This window comes from Micromesistius poutassou (assembly GCF_964030765.1).
Source record: "Micromesistius poutassou genome assembly, contig: SCAFFOLD_3304, whole genome shotgun sequence".
NCBI lineage: Eukaryota > Metazoa > Chordata > Actinopteri > Gadiformes > Gadidae > Micromesistius > Micromesistius poutassou.
The window spans coordinates 2,002-18,390 of NW_028178714.1; the positions used below are offsets into that span (position 1 = coordinate 2,002).

The following is a 16,389-nucleotide window of genomic DNA, read 5'->3' on the forward strand; positions in this document are numbered from 1 at the left end:
GAAAGGAGATGTCGTGGAGGAGGCCGTGACAAAATCCCACTTGAATTGCTGGCCTCCAAAGCACAGGTCTGCAGTCTTTGTGCCATACGTGCGGATGGGGGTGTCGTTAGCGGACTTCAACTGTGGACCGTGGCTGCCAGGCGCGGTGTCCTCCACTGTAGCCGGCAGGACGCTCCTCTGAGCGCCGGTGTCGCAAAGAAACTTGCGGCCGGAGAGAGTGTCCCTGATGAACAATAGCCGGGTTGACGTGCCTGCACTCACGGCCACTAATGAGCGCAAGCCTTGGCGTTTCCCGTCGGTTTGAAGTTGCACGGGGACCGGCACCTCTTTGCTTTAGCGCCGAAACGCGCGTGAAACCTTCGCCGGCTACTGGGGTTCTGTTGGCTAGTCTGTCATTGTCCGGGGGGTTGACACTGCATGTTGGGGCTAGCACCTCGGGTACGAAACTCTGAGTAGCCAGGAAAAACCGGTCGGCTTCTTCTGCCAACGCGCGTGGCTCGGTAATCCTCGCGCCTGCGAGCGCCTTTCCGGACCGTGTTGGAGGAACAGCTCCATGAAGAGGAAGTTAGGCTCCTCCGTACCCAGCAGGTTGAGCATCATCTCCATATGCTCGGAGGGTTTGCTGTCCCCGAGGCCTCGAATAGCCAACAACCGTTGGGCCCGCTCTGACTGTGACAGCTCAAAAGTCTTCAACAGGAAGGCTTTGAGGTCTCTGTATTTGCCCTGGTTCGGGGGATTTGCTATGAATCTCGCCGCCCGGGTCGCAGTGGATCTCCCCAGCGCCGACACGACGTGGTAATAGCGCGCGGTGTCGTCCGTGACGTCACGGATAGCAAATTGCGCCTCCGTCTGTGCGAACCACGCCGTCGGTGAAAACTCCCAGAACTCCGGCAACTCGATAAAAGCGTTGTTCGCCATGTTCGTTTTGGTCCCTGAAACTTCAGCGAGACCTACGTCGGGGTCACCAGTGTAGTGCCGAGAGACGGGAGTCGGAGGCGGAGTATCCAGAACTGAGTTTTTACTTAACACAACTTAAACCAGTACATTCGAAAGCCAAGGAAGACTGAACTGAGACGGTCGTTCCGTCTGCCTTAAGTGTCCGTGCTAAACACGTTCCCCCCACCCATAGCTCCGTGGGTGAGTTATGTTAACCACCACAATATATGATATAATACATGATTATAAACTTCTCACCCAACATCCGTCAGTGATCTGCTCATTTCTCCGTGGATCGCATCGCACGCCCGAAGTTTGGTTTAGTTCAGATGAGGGCATCCAAGCGCACCATGTGATTTGGCAGATTGGCTACGCACACAGGCATGCACAGACACACAAAGATACAGCATGTTGGATTCGGTGCCACTATCTGTTGGCAGTGATGGGTCTTGATCACACTAATCCAATACAAAGGCTGCTTAGCTTGAACGTGATAAAACCAGATGAGGGAACCTTAAGCTAGCGAGTGGTTTGGCTGTACCCTCGCATGGTCCACACTTTCGCAGGTGTATGAATGGCTGTTTGAATGTGTATATGAATGGCTGAATGACTGAGTATGAATTGCTGGATGTATGTGTATCAATAGGTTAATGATTATGTGTATGGATGGGTGTGTGAATTGGTGAATGAATGTATGCATGAATGCGTGATGAATATGTCTATGATATCTATGATATCTATGGTAAATAGATGGTTTATAGATGGGTGAATGTAACGTTTACACAGAATCACTGAATGGTGTTTATTGATATACAGCCTAAACCAAAGGGAGAGCAGGAGAATGGGGGACACTGAGAGACTATCTAACAAAGAACTAGGCAGATAATCGACCTAACAGACATTCTTTCTAGGAATTTCCTGTCCCCTTTTCCTGGGAGTGACTTCCCATTCTTCAGCTTAACTATTATTATGTGATTATAATATAATCATTTGTTTACAAGTCACGTTTCTTTTGGGTAAAGATAGATTGATAACATTGTGGATGAATCACTTGAATGCATCATTGATCGTCATCGGGTTGTATTTGTGTTTTGTCTTTCTAACATACACCAATTATTTCATGTTGATTCTGTTTTATGTCAGTGGGGTTATGAGGCTCAGCAGCCTTGTCTCCTCCCCGCACCATTGTTTATCATTGATATAAACACTTTAATCTCAGCAATCAGACCACTCCCAAGATCTGGCAATGATAGAAATTGTGCGAGCTAAATGAAGCGAAACATTCGCAGGTCAACGCGTCTGAACACGTGACGGTGACGTGACGGTCTGGTGATCACAGCGAGGCCTGGCACTGAGCCACGACCTGTTTGCCTCTGGGCCAGGTCGTGTTCAGCCTGAAGGCAGCGTCCTTCATGGAGTCCTGAGTCAGTCTCTTTGTTTTCAATAACTAATGTGAGAACTTCTAAATGATTGCGTTTTCGCACCATCACTGAACGTTTACTTTAAACTAAAAGGAGGAGAATGAAAGTAGCAGAGATGGTGCGGCGGAGGCTGCCTCGTGAGGCTGCAAATGATTTGAATAAACGAGTCACGAGATCGCGAGAGTCAAGGGAATTATATTACAAAAAGACTTTAATAACAAAATCACAAAAGGTGCAGTAATATACATAATAGTCAGCAGAGCCGTAAGTGTCGTACATGTAGAGCCATAATCGTTGTTTGATGTGTCCTCCACCCTCCACCTCCTCCTCCACCCTCCACCTCCTCCTCCACCCTCACGGTGGAGTGTACACCACCACGGGACCCACCATGTACACGGAAACGGGGTCCGTGTTCACCGACATCTCTTCAGCGTCCATCCTCTCCTCCGCCTCCCTGTTCTCCAAGTGGATCCTCAGCACCTCCTTCTCGTCCGCTCGCCCCTCCACCTCCTTGAGCTCCTCCTTCTCCTTCTCCTCCACCTTCCTCAGCCCCTCCTCCGCCTTCCTCAGCCCCTCCTCCGCCTCCTTCAGCTCCTCCTCCTCCACCTTCCTCAGCGCCTCCTTCTCCGCCTCCTCCTCCCCCCGGAGCGTCCAGTAGTAGCAGAGGTTCTTCTCCGGGAACGCCACCTTGGCCAGAGGCAGCTTGAATATCCTGACGCACTCGGTGGTGAGGAGCAGGAAGGTGAGCGCCGACAGGCAGAAGGGCCAGGTGCAGGCGGGAAGGCCAAACTACGGACGGGAGAGACCGTCAGACCACCGGGGGGAGACATCTTGAGGAACATTAAGATGGGGTAAGAGCCGGTTGGCCGCAAGGTTGCCGGTTCCCGATCCCCGGCTCCCCGGAGTGTCGAGGTGTCCCTGAGCGAGACGCCTCACCCTAACCGCTCCGGATGAGCTGGCTGTCGCCCCCGCGTGGTTGACACCACCGCCGCCGCCGCCGTTGGTGTGTGAATGTGTGAATGAACGGTTGTAAGTCGCTTTGGATAAAAGCGTCAGCTAAATCCCCTGAATGTAAAATGTAATATGTAAATGTCAATCCGAACACGGCGGTGACCTGAGACGGTCTGTACTCACCCTGGACATGATGTTGGCGATGGCCGAGCCGAGGTAAGCGCAGAAGAAACCTAGAGTGGGACAGAGCAGAGGCACAGGAGTTCATTGGTTGCGTGGAGCGCGGCAGCGCTAGGGAGGCAGGGTTTGGAGGGGTGGCCCGTTGTGGGAGGTGTGAAAGCACTGAGTGGGTCTCGCCCGGGGCGTAATTCAATGCAGAACCACTACTGGCTTGGTTCTATGAACATCCTTACTGTACCGACAGCGATATATCGTTGTTTCTCTTTCTTCTGACAAACGCACTTATTGTAAGTCGCTTTGGATAAAAGCATCTGCTAAACGACCTGAATGTAACTGTGAATGCTGGGTGCTACCTACCACAGGTGAGAGCCAGCAGGTGCACCTGCCAGGTGAGCGCGTAGAACATTCCTCCCACCGCGATGCAGGCCAGCACGCTGTTGTAGCCCCACAGGCCGAAGTAGATGTCTCCAAACGGAGCAGCTAGGGCCAGACCTGCAAACGGCAACAACACAATCTTCACCCTCTAACCCTCTTTCTACGAGTATCCTGAACGCTTGTGAATTTTGGTCACTTTTAGGGAAACACGTGATACTGAATGCTGTGATGATGCAGGTTGTGGGCTGAGACTCTTACCTGTGGCCATGCCGATGGCTGACCCCAGAACAGCGTGGACGCACGTGATGGGGGAGGAGAGCAACAGCGAGACGATGAACATCCCCCCGGTCCAGGGGTTGTCACACCCGTAGACCTGGCCAACGCCGACCGGGACCGACATGAACAGCTACGCACACACGCACACGCACACGCACACACGTCACCATTTTGGTAGTCACATTCGAACACATCACGTCATAGAAAACCTAAAGCTGTCTCTCAGAAGTGTACGTACAGCCGTAAGCCGTACATGGAGAAAGAGGTTGTCAGTTAGGCCTGGGCGATATGGCTGAAAGACACATCATGTTATAACTTGATTATATTGATCGATATCGATAACTATTGATAATTTCAATGACCTAAAAAGACTAGGAATTACCATGCTGGATTTTAAACACTTCTGTTTAACACTTAATATGACCTTCCACCATTCTTCATTGATAAATACTCCTCCATACTATGTCGATACAATAATGAGAAACACTCAAATATTGTAAAAAAGTATGGAACCGTGTTTGTGTAACAAACTCAGCTGCTAGATTCGCTGGTCCAGTCTCTTATCGATATATATTGAACATGTTTTATATTGATATTGATCAAAAGTCTATCACGATACGATCATTTTTTGTTTTATTGCCCAGGCCTAGTTGAAGGTCTCTGTTCTTCTCTACAGTGACCTACCCTAAATCATAAACATAATCAACACTTCTTTCAAGAAGCATCGGAATGTCCTGACATTCTCTTGGACCTCCAAAGATGATGCATGGTGGTTTCTTAGACAGGGCTGTAAAACTGTCAGCCGTCTGTGAGGGAAAGGCTCTGTGATAATCTCTGCTGGTTGGACTGCAAGCCTTTGAAAGGAGTGGCTTATTTTCTATTTTCTTCTTCTTGCTCATCTCTGCTCTTCTTGCTCCCACTCCTTACAACTCTCCAATCTCACTGATGGAGCTTTAGAGTCTGGCCTGTAACCTCTGGAAGACAGAGAGACCAAGGGAGAGAGAGAGACAGGGAGACACAGGGAGAGAGAGAGACACACACAGGGAGAGACAGAGAGACAGAGAGACACAGGGAGAGAGACAGGGAGAGACAGAGAGAGAGAGACAGGGAGAGAGAGACACACAGAAGGATGGACAGAGCCCCAGAGGACCAGTCAGCCCGGTGCCCACTGACCTTGGGCAGGTCCAGCTCCTCCCAGGTGATGTTGGGCATCTCGCTGCGGGGCTGGATGAGGACCTGGGGGAAGTAGTTGTTGTAGTGTCCGGTGGCGACCATGTGGACACACACCAGGATGTTGAAGGGCAGCGTGAAGACGGGCAGGTCCCAGCGGCTGTTGATGGAGGCCAGGGCGCTGGACACCACAGGGCTGAGGGAGGAACAACCACGTTTGTATCCACTTCCTTCACGGGCCAACGCTCCACACACACACACACACACACACACACACACACACACACACACACACACACACACACACACACACACACACACACACACACACACACTCAGAAGGGGCCCTCACCACATGGAGGACATGAAGGCGTTGGCCAGCAGGAGCCACCAGTACCAGTCTCCTGCCGCCGAGAACACGGCCATCAGCAGCCCCACCAGGATGCCGTTGTAGCCGTAGAGCCCGGCGGCGATCGCCCCCCTGCAGACGACAGAGAGAGAGAGGTTAACGAGGTTAACGAGGTTCAACGGAGAGAGAGAGCGAGCGAGCCTTAACGAGGTTGAGAGAGAGAGCATTAACGAGGCTCAACGTCAAAAGAGAGAGAGCATTAACAAGGTTCATCGGCAATGAAGTTCATCGTCAACGAGGTTAAGCAGAGAGAGCGCTAACGAGGTTCAACAAAGGGTCAGCGTTAACGAGGTTTGTCGGCTCATTGTTGATGATCTTGCACTTCTGTGTACGACTCATGCGTCTGTACAGTAACCCTGTCATGTTTTATGGCTCTGTGAGGAGGTGGACGCGATTAGTAAAGAGTGATTCATCTGTAACATAACAAGTCGCACGAGGAATGCGCTGCGAACGCAGAAAGCCGCCGAGCAGGATGGCGCTGTCCGGAGCACCTACCTGCTCTGCCGCAGCAGCAGGGCGGACAGCGTGGCGAACAGCGTGCCCACGAAGCCGTTGAGGGCCAGCCAGCGGCTCTGCAGGATCAGGCCCCCGAAGATGACGAGGCCGCTGATGGGGTTGTTGACGAACATGACCTGGGCGGCGCCACGCAGGATCCAGTCCAGCAGCTGCAGCAGGATGAACTGCTCTGTGGGAGGGGAGGGGAGGGAGGGAGGGAGGGAGGGAGGGGAGGGGGAGGGGGAGGTGTTTAGGACGAGCAGACGAGGAGGAGAAGAAATGTGGGCGTGAGTGTCGTGACAAAGCAAAATCCGAAACTTGTGTCCCTGGATGAACACATACCAGGAATACGTGACCCTTACATCGCCGCCTCTGAGGCCTGCTCTGCCCACCCCCCCCCCCCCCCGCCCCTCTCTGCTGCCAGTAACACACATGTGCAGCCCCCTGTTCCAGGTGAGACCCCCCCCCCCCACCCCCACCCCCCACCAAACAGAAAAGGAGAACAGCTGGCGTCGTCTTACTTTCCATCCACTTGGCGAAGGCGCTCATGTCCCCCGTGAGGCAGGTGACCGCCTTGATGGCGCGCGGGCTCATCTTCCTCAGGGCGCCGATCCAACACGGACGCCCCTTGGCCTCTCTCCCCTTGGCCTCGCCCCCTGCGGTCTTCTCCGCGGGCGCGTCAACGGGATTGGCCATGAGGGGCTGCAGTTCCTGCTGGGAGCACACAGGAGCCGTCACTGCCACTGCCATTTTTTTGTATGTGGAAATGTGAAAACATCATTGAATTCATAACATTTTCATTTTTCTGCTTTTGAAAACAAGGTCATCTGGAAATGCAAACGTGTCACATTTCAAGTGATTTGCTTCGATACATAACTCCCAAACTAGGAGAATAGCTTTCTGGCAGAAGTGTGGCAAAACCACTTAGGGATTTAAGACACGCTTAGGGACGTGTTTTGGCGGAGCTCTGCAGGTCGCTTGTTTTCGAACAGGGGGCACAGAGTAGGCTATAAATCCCCTTAATAAATCGCAGTGAGGACTTACGGTCAGTTCAGAGCTGAGCGGTCCGGTGACAGGGAGGCAGCAGCTGGTCTTTCTTGGAGAGTCCTGGGGAACAAGGATCAAATAACAATCGACGGAAGTCCAGCAGTACGACGTGGTGAGGATGTGCTCTGAATATTATAAGCAGGTGATGGTTTTTTTGACTGTTCAGCAAATTGTGTACAATAAGTAAAAAAAATGAAAAAGATTTTCAAAATAATTATTCGACAACTCATTTTGTCCCTCACAACGTGGATGGATCAGGATCAATAAAGTCTTTTTGGTTTTGTTTTGTTAGTTTCATGTTTCCCATTGCTTTTTAAATTTTTATTCTTATATTTTGTTTAGTAACTTTGGAGTATGACATTAATTAAGATTACATAAACAAATATGTGCATACATAGATGAAAACTGCACAGTTACTTCATTGCTTCGACTTTTCCTCCCCAAAAACAGAGCAAGATTTAACCAAGATCAAACATAAATCCACCAGTAGCCTACATTGTGTCACCTAACTAAATATAGGCAAAACGAGTGCACATAAGGTTTTCCCATGCGGGGCAGCCTAGTAAAGCCCAACGGGATTCGTGTCGGTGTGGAAGCGCTCCTACCTCTGTTCTCAGGTCTCCAGGCATGTGTTTGATGTTGCTGCAGGGTGCTGCTGAAAAGACGCCAGCCTCAAGAAAACCGTGTTTTAATACAAGCGGAGGAAACTCCACCTCCATTCCACTTTACTCCACTCACAACAATTTTACCTCTCTTCCGTCAACTGATTGTTTTTTGTTTTTTTAGATTAGTAGGTTCTAGGTCCTCCCCTATCTTGATCACTGAGATAGTTAGTGCCAGGAATGTCAGTAGGGCCTTCTAGAAGTAACTAACCTCTCTCTTTTAACACCATACCACCCATTATTCCAAAGGTTGAAGACACATTTTAGATTATTCTACCTAAAACAGTGTCACTGTGACATAAATATAAAACATATAGTTTAAGGACCTGTGAAAGGAGGAAAAGTACAGCTGGCGGGAGAGAGGATCACGGTGGGCATGGGAAGGCCTGTCCCTGCGCAGGTGAACAAGAAATTCTTCAACTGTCGTGGAAATATTAATCTAACCCAACTATAATACACAATAAATAAATCTTAAATTAACTTTGCTTATATAATTACTAGTCAATCTAAAAGGAAGTGTTTACATTCTCCTAGGACCTTAAGATACCACCCTTACCACCCAGGGCAATAAGAATTTCAATGTACAGAGGCGGCGGCGACGCTGACAGGAGCACGGAGCACAGCGACCGGAGGACGGCCGTGGGTCGACTGAGACCACCACCTGCTGGGGTATTTATACCCTCCATGCCAGAGGCGTGCGTGGTCAGGTGGCCGTGACGAGGTAGGGACCGTCTGACAGGACCGCTGAAGGAGGAGGGACACTTTACGTTCCAGAGAGGCTCTGTGTGGAATGTGTGGTGGATGGCCGGTTTGAGCAGCCTCTCTCTGCCTGAGGTACGCTGCTACACACACACCTATGGCATGTCTGCTGAGCCACACAGCCACCGCCCTGCTGACATACACACAGCCACCGCCCTGCTGACATACACACATGACTTTGTGGGCAGACATCCTTTGCACTCATTTTGGTAATACCACTTTGTTTACGTTTTTAGCAGACACGTTGGTCCAAAGCGCCTAACAAAAAGCGCCAGAATGCATAAAAGTAGTACATAAAGAGTACTTTAAAACTTAGTGAAAGAAGCAAAGCCACTGCATTTAAGTGTTACAATATAGAAACAAGAGGGAGACATTTTTACTTTTGTGGTTCTTTATTCACCAACAGCAGTCTGACCAGAAGGGTGTTCAGCCCGCGGTGAAGAAGGGTGAAGATGGGTGAAGAAGGGTGAAGATCCATTGAGCTGATGTGTTGCTGTGGGTTCTACTGTCTCCAAGGGCAGAGCTGCCAACTCTCACGGTTTCACCGTGTGACACACGTTGTTTATGCCTGTTTACACATGCGCACATGCCACACATCCAATCCTTCAATCCTTCAATTATAGTCTAGTCTAGTCTACAATTTCTATAATATGAAATAGTTATTGGAAGACCTTATAGTTGAATCACTCAAAGATGAGAACATAAATGTTCATTAAGTAGCAAACTTTGTAACGTTTTTTTTTTTTAAAGGGTTGATTATTGGTTATTTTTATTAGCTGTTGAATTCTGACTGCATTATGGTGTGTTATAAATAACACAACATATTATGGCTCGGCTATAATTGTACTTCTGTATACCGCGGTCATTCGCTCAAAGGGCGTCCCCTATCGACGAACCAGTGAACCTCACGCACTGGCAACGCCCTCTCGCTAGGGGGCGCACTGGTCCGTTTAATCACCGGAAACGCTGCTGTTATCTTCCGGAGAGCAGGGGAATTGCATCGGTCGCTGCGTCTTGTCCTCGTACTCGCTTACAACTGCTGAAATAACCGTTCTTTCCCCAGTTTCTCGGCCCGATCTGCACCGTCCAGACCCCATGGGGAGGAGCAGGAGCCGCAGTCCAGCCCGCCGAGGTACGGAGAGGTCCTCCGAGGCCCTGAGTAGCCCCACGGATCTAGACAGTGTTGTCGGCCACGGATCTAGACAGTGTTGCCAGATTGGGCCAGATTTCCCACCCAATCTGGCAACACTGGATCTACACCGCTCCACTAGGTTACATATATGGATTTAAAACTTTAAAAGCTTATATGGCGATGCCAGCTTATTAAACTAAACATTGTCGTGTATTTTATAATGTTACATGATGGTTATTTAGTTGTGTAATCACTGACAATATCAATACTGTGGTGTAATTTACCCTTTTCTGTATCGTGTATTTTATGGTTCAAGGTATTCCCTTAAATCGAAATACATTTATTATTTGTCTGGTTTTGATAGATGTGTTGTGATAGATGTGTGTTCATTACTAACAATATGTTGCTTAGTTTATTCTGGCCCTTTTAGTTGGTCCATGTCGAGATTTCGGACAGCCCAGAGGTGTTTAGATGAGCAGAAGGGCCAGTAAACATGCATATATTGTATTTTTGCATGTCTGTATTGCAAGTCTTTACTATGCTGAGAAAGTGTTTGTGTTCGACAATGTTGTTTAATTATACATGAAATGTATAAAAACATGTAGTTATTGTTGTCATTGTTCGTAGTCTACAGTACCTATTTTGGTTTACATTATTGTGCATAGGATTCTATATTTTCGCTTTTGTTTTGAATATTCTCCTTCTGCCTTTCCGTAGAGAGACGCCGTTCTCGCTCCACTTCGAGAGACCGCGAGAGGAAGCGCCGCGAGAGGGAGCGCTCCCGCTCTCGCGACAGAGACAGGAGGAGGAGCCGCTCGCGCTCCACCCACAGGCGGCGTTCCAGGTAGCGGTGGATTTCATGATTCCTTTGAATGAGTCAGTTCGCGTCGGTCAGTTCGCCAAGAAGAGTCGTTCGAATCGTTTGTTCGTTCGTTTGTTCAGTCACGTTTCTGGTAGTGGTGAATCGTGGTTCTCAGTCACCGAGTCGGTCAGACTCAGCTCCTCCCTCGTTCTCATTCAAACGAATCACGAATGCACAGTTCTCAGCTGAGTCGGTCAGACTCAGCTCCTCGCTTGTTCTCATTCTCAAACTAATCACGATCGTGCAATGGTGCAAACGGTCATCAGTCAACACAACATTAACTAAGTTCCTTTTAGCTGAGGAGCGCTTCATGTTCGGAATCGGGATGTTGTTGCCCGTCTGGCTCTCGTGACTTCTCAGTCCTCGAGTCTTCACCGCTAAACACAGTCAGTGAACGAACGGCGACTCGCGAGTCAGCGCGACTCAGCGACTAGTGGGTGGAGCTGGGAGTCGAGTCTCGGAGAACGAACGATACGAACGAGACGTAAAATCAGGTCAAAAACGAAACGGGGAATCGGGTCAGTTCGTTCATGTTAAAGAGTCGTTTGTTTGAACTGATTCATTCACGAACAAGCCATCACTAGTTCCAGGTAGGGGCGTGAAGTTTCCATCTTTTTTTTTCAGAATCTGATCTTTGGGTCGCGTTCGTTAAAACGAGCAAATCTTTCAGAGTCGGATCGTCGTTCATGTCATAAACAGTAGTAGAATGGGTGATATACACAGTGACTACATAGTGCGCTACATTCAAATTCGTTTTTCAGAAGACAAGGAGACACAGTACACGGTATAGCCAACATTCTCATTTTCATAATCACCATAATTAGGTTTATTTTTGAACATGAAGAAACAATGTGTCTTGAGGATCTACTTTAGTACACACATTTTAACACCTCATAGAAAAAGTGTCCCTATAAAGTGATGAACATTCACAAAACCAAGAACGAAATGAACGATCGGATCCACTCGAAGATGCAGATCGTGAATACGGGATCATGGAAGTAATGCACATTCAAGATCGAAATAAAAAAATGAACGGTAGAATATACGAATCGTACATATCGGATCTAGCAATAGATTGGTTCGGTTTGAGCAAATCGTTCATGAATCGCACATCACTAGTTCCCGGTGAGATGCATGTGTTCCGCCATCGAGAAGTATCCATTTAGATGAGTGTGCCAAAGAACTTGTAATCCAATAGACCTCTGAAGAATAAGTCCCGCCTCCGAGGCTCCGGTTCCCACTTGATCTTCTGAGGTCTATACCCACCCCTTCACGCTGAACCTTTTCCAATGAGAATGAGTTTGAGGTCATGAGGTCATTCATGGCATTTGGATTTTCTGGGTAACCAATCGGATGTTAGTCTGGGGGAGGCATACACATTTCCAAACTCCCTGTTAAATCACATTCAGAGCACTTTATTGTTCCTGTCAAAATACAGACTCTTATTCAAAGACGGACATGGTAAGTCAATACTAGCTTATTGAAAATAGTTACAATATTAGCATTTTTTTCATGTCATCATGTCCATAGGGGAACAAAAAGATTTAAACAAAATCGGTTGGTTACATCAAGATGACCTCAATATTTAAGTTTTTCGTGTGCATGTTTTTTCCATTTTGTAAATCTCTTGTCTGTTCACTTGTCTGGCTGGCAGGGCTCAGATGGAACTACGTTTAGGAAAATAAGATCTCTATTTACTGGAGTAAATAGGTGCCGTTTATATTCCATAAATCTGAATCACATGTAGACTATGATGGTTGACTGATTGTGTTCCAGGCATTAGTCAGACCCATATATTTATCTTATTGAACCATTCCTTTACATTGGCCAAAATCCTAATCAATCTGACCTGACCCCAACGCCAGTTCCAGACCTATGTTTAGGGTTGACCCCTCCTGGTTCTGGTTCTCACTGGTCTGGGCCCAGTTTCCCGAAAGTATCGTTAGGCTAAGTGGTTTGTTAAGTTCATCGTATGAGCATCATACAGTTTTCACACCGTTTCCCGAAAGTATAGTTACGTAACGAACGTCGTGAAAACACTTGTAGCTAACGAGGGCTCCAGGGGCACTCGTAGAGCGCTAAGAGCATCGTTACTATAGCCTCAGTGGAGTCACCAGCTGGACATTCCAATACCACTGAATGTCCAGCTGGCGCAATTTCGCAATACCCCATAAACAGTGGTTACCGCCGATATATTACTCATAGACTACTGTTAGATTTAAACAGCCAAGACAGAGACATGTTAGAAGTCAACAAAAATATAATTTATTGCAGCAATTTAAAATTCCAAAAATACATACATACGAAATGTACCGTATCAAATGCTACGTCACAAGGCAACCCTATCACACGGCATATAATAAAATCATATGATTCCATTACTCGTGTGGGAGGTTGCTTGTGAGCTGCACTTGCTGTCTCCCTCTGATTTTAATTCAACCATCTTAGTTAAAATGTCCTCATATTGATCAATAACAGAAGACATACTGTACATGAATCATGCTGAGACCAGCGGGTGTCAGAGAATTTCTGCAGGCGTTTTTTGTTGCGATTGTTTGCCATAAAGCACTGTAGGCACTTCGGCGAGGTTGTGATGAAGTTCACTATTTATTGGACCGTGTCTAGACAGTTACGAACATCCCTGACCTTAGTGGAGTGCACAAACGGCAAGTTGAGAGCGTTGTTTCTGCAGTGAATGTAGACTGCTGCAGGAAACTGTGCTGCAATGCGTGCCTTTCCCGCTTACATTGCCCGCACCATCATACCCCTGCCCAACAATACGGGCAGAATCTAGACCAGCAACAGCAATAGCCGTGTCAATGCCTCTGCGTTTGAATGATAATGAATGAATGGAATGTTGCATTTTTAATGTTTACACCAAAGATTCTAGACTAGAGAGTGCGCGCCAATCAATGAAACCTTATGCGGAATCAGAGAAAATCTGCCCTCTTTGCAGCACAAAGCATGTTTCAGAAATCAGCACATTTAGATAAATGCTATAGTTGTCATAGTTGTCACACACACATTTTTTATTTTTCTAATATGGAATTATTTCAGGGGAGAAAATGCAGTGAAAAAATGTATGCAGGATTAGGACTGATATAGCATATGTGGGCCTAGGCCTAATCAATTGTGTTTTAATATTTGTAGCATTCATTTTAGTCTTTTTTCGTAGGCTACTCTGCCATTGGCCTTGATGGGGAGATTTTTTTGCAGCCACAAAATATAGTTTCATCAAACAACATTCCTGCGTCTCCCTCTCCTACAGTGCCCATTTCAGCACCGTGTCAGTAGACAGTTACAAGCCTACGAACGTCGTAAGAGCAGTGCACACGAGTTTCGGGAAACGCTAAATTTTTTTACGACGGTTCGAAAGATCCTCCGTGAGAATGATCGTACTAGCGTGGATCCATCGTTATCGAGAAACTAGGCCCTGGTGTGGTGCGCAACTGTGTTTACATTTGAGCTCTGGTGTACCCAGTTGGGCTCAGACCAAGAGTGGGACAGAAACCTGCTGACTTTCTCCACACTATTCTCGCGTGATGTTTAGATACCAGGTAAAATTAACTTAGAGATAACATGCAGACCCCTTCAGTAGGTTGAGTTTCGGTGGACAAAGATTGTCTCTGGTTGACTACAGCGCTGCTTATACTAGTATAGAGAGTATGGTGCAGCAGGGCTGGCCCCCACTCACCCAGCCGTCTGTGTGTTCCCCGTCCAGGTCTCCGCCACGACGCCACCGCTCCGAGTCAGACTCCCCCTCCAGGCTGAAGGAGGCCAAGGAGAAGGCGGTGAAGCCCATTGAGATCTCAGGTAGCCTTTTGATATTGATGCCACAATGCGTATTGATTTTGTTTGTTAAGAATTCAGACTCATTTACATTTAGGGCATTTAGCAGACCCTTTTATCCAAAGCGACTTACAATAAGTACATTTTTCAGAAGAAAGAGAAACAATACATCGCTGTCGGTACAGTAAGGATGTTCATAGAACCAAGTGCCAAGCACTAACAATCGCTGGGTTAATCCCTTCCTGTATGCAACAAAGATAGCTAGGATAAGATGCTACACGATGGTGAGTACTATTTTTAAGTGCCAGGACGTACAACATACAATAAGTGTGTACACTAAGTGCCAGGATGTACAACATACAATAATTGCATAAGAGGGCGGCGGTAAGGGGTGAGGCCTTGCAGAGTCTAGGTGAACTCTGTGACTCCTAGTCGAAGGATCCTGGGTTTGATTCCTCTCTGTGGACATCCTTGAGCAAGATGACCTAACCCCGCCCCACTCATTAATGACATGCGTCAGTGTTCCCTGTGGAGGTATCTTTGGATGATCCCTGCATACTAGTAGTCGCATAAGTCTGTTGTTCATCATGGTATATCTCCAGTTTAAAACCATTAAAACTGGAAGGATTGAATGACGGCACCCCTTGTTTTTCTCCCCCAGCTGAAGACATGAAAGATAAAACTGAAGAAGAAATCGAAATGATGAAGACGATGGGATTTGGCTCCTTTGACACTACCAAGGTCTGGTATACACTGTGGTTATTTGACCACACGGTGGCGCAGTTTGCCACAGTTGGTCTCACAAATGAGAAATGCAGCCGATGAAATTGCATTAGTCATCATTTGCAGCTGAAGCTGAATATCGAACATATTGGCTTTTCTATAGAGTCTGAAATGCAAGATAAGTTTGTCACTCTTCCTAATATTTATATTATTATTATTATTATTATTATTATTATTATTATGTTTACGTTTACGTTTGTTCTATGAGAAAATCATCTGTTCTAGAAGGCTCTCCTTCACTTGGGGGCGTGCAGTTTTCCACCGCATTTTGGCAGAACAGATTGAAAAAGTATAAACGTATAAATGCGTCATGGCTCTCATGTCTACGTTTGTGTCATTAGTCAATCTTTAATCAGTCGTATTGTATCCATACAGGGAAAGAAAACCAAAGGCTCGGTGAATGCACATGCTACGAATGTGTCCCAGAAGAGAAAATACAGGTATAAGCATCCTCAGCATCTCTGATACCCAACAACAAAAGTTTAGCTCAATATTTATTTCATTTAATATAAGGCTGAGATCTCGTTCCACCTTTCAGTTAAAGTTTGTGATGGATTCTCTCAGTGTATGAACTTGTTGGGCCCCGTCCATCATCTGCCCCTGTTGTTGTGGCCAATCACCTACGCAGGTGTTTCTATGCAGTGGAGTGGCCGCTCTGATTGGTGGGCGATGATGTAATGTTCTAGTGTTGCAAGGGTAACATGATGTAATGTTTTTTTCTATCCACAGGCAGTATATGAACAGGAAAGGTGGCTTCAACAGACCGCTGGACTTCATCGCTTGAACGCAGTTTGTGTAGATGCCCGCACATCATTGGTCGTTTTTCATTTTGATTCTGTGTGAGAAGTAGTTTTTTTTTTTTTTTTTTCCTCCAAACTTATTATTACTATATTGTGAGGGGAAATATTCTGTAAATATTTTTACCAGGTTATGAAAGTATGACATTGCATTTTTGGAGAGATTGAGGCAGAGGAGGGCGAGCTGGGAAGAGATGCCTGCATCCATGTACTTTTCATATGAAACATTTTGTTCCAATAAAACATTAAACAATAATGATGCGTTGTGCATTTACTTAATATACACGTGTATGGTTTTATCAAAGCTGTAATCCGTTAGCAAAAATCTCATTTGCAAGAGCAAAT

At 47.0% G+C, this 16,389-nt stretch overlaps 2 protein-coding genes across 3 annotated transcripts; one reads left to right on the plus strand and one right to left on the minus strand.

Annotated features, from left to right (window-relative positions):
* Positions 1 to 2,552: 2,552 nt before the first annotated feature.
* On the minus strand, positions 2,553 to 7,904 carry LOC311373463 (urea transporter 2-like). Of its 2 annotated transcripts, none has more exons than XM_084490228.1 (10): positions 7,866 to 7,904; positions 7,258 to 7,320; positions 6,735 to 6,927; positions 6,214 to 6,403; positions 5,662 to 5,790; positions 5,313 to 5,505; positions 4,122 to 4,269; positions 3,846 to 3,980; positions 3,492 to 3,541; positions 2,553 to 3,146 (listed from the first exon to the last, which is right to left on the minus strand). In XM_084490228.1, the coding sequence occupies exons 1-10, from the start codon at positions 7,887 to 7,889 to the stop codon at positions 2,712 to 2,714; spliced, it is 1,560 nt and encodes a 519-aa protein (XP_084346354.1). In that variant the 5' UTR covers positions 7,890 to 7,904; the 3' UTR covers positions 2,553 to 2,711. The 2 variants fall into 2 exon arrangements, with proteins under 2 accessions (XP_084346354.1, XP_084346355.1); XM_084490229.1 differs by having other exon boundaries at positions 6,735 to 6,924; positions 7,866 to 7,902.
* A 1,763-nt stretch (positions 7,905 to 9,667) lies between these two features.
* Positions 9,668 to 16,294, plus strand: LOC311373465 (U4/U6.U5 small nuclear ribonucleoprotein 27 kDa protein-like). Its single transcript, XM_084490233.1, has 6 exons — positions 9,668 to 9,813; positions 10,531 to 10,657; positions 14,397 to 14,488; positions 15,126 to 15,205; positions 15,623 to 15,687; positions 15,977 to 16,294. The coding sequence occupies exons 1-6, from the start codon at positions 9,777 to 9,779 to the stop codon at positions 16,029 to 16,031; spliced, it is 456 nt and encodes a 151-aa protein (XP_084346359.1). The 5' UTR covers positions 9,668 to 9,776; the 3' UTR covers positions 16,032 to 16,294.
* The last annotated feature ends 95 nt before the right edge of the window (positions 16,295 to 16,389 follow it).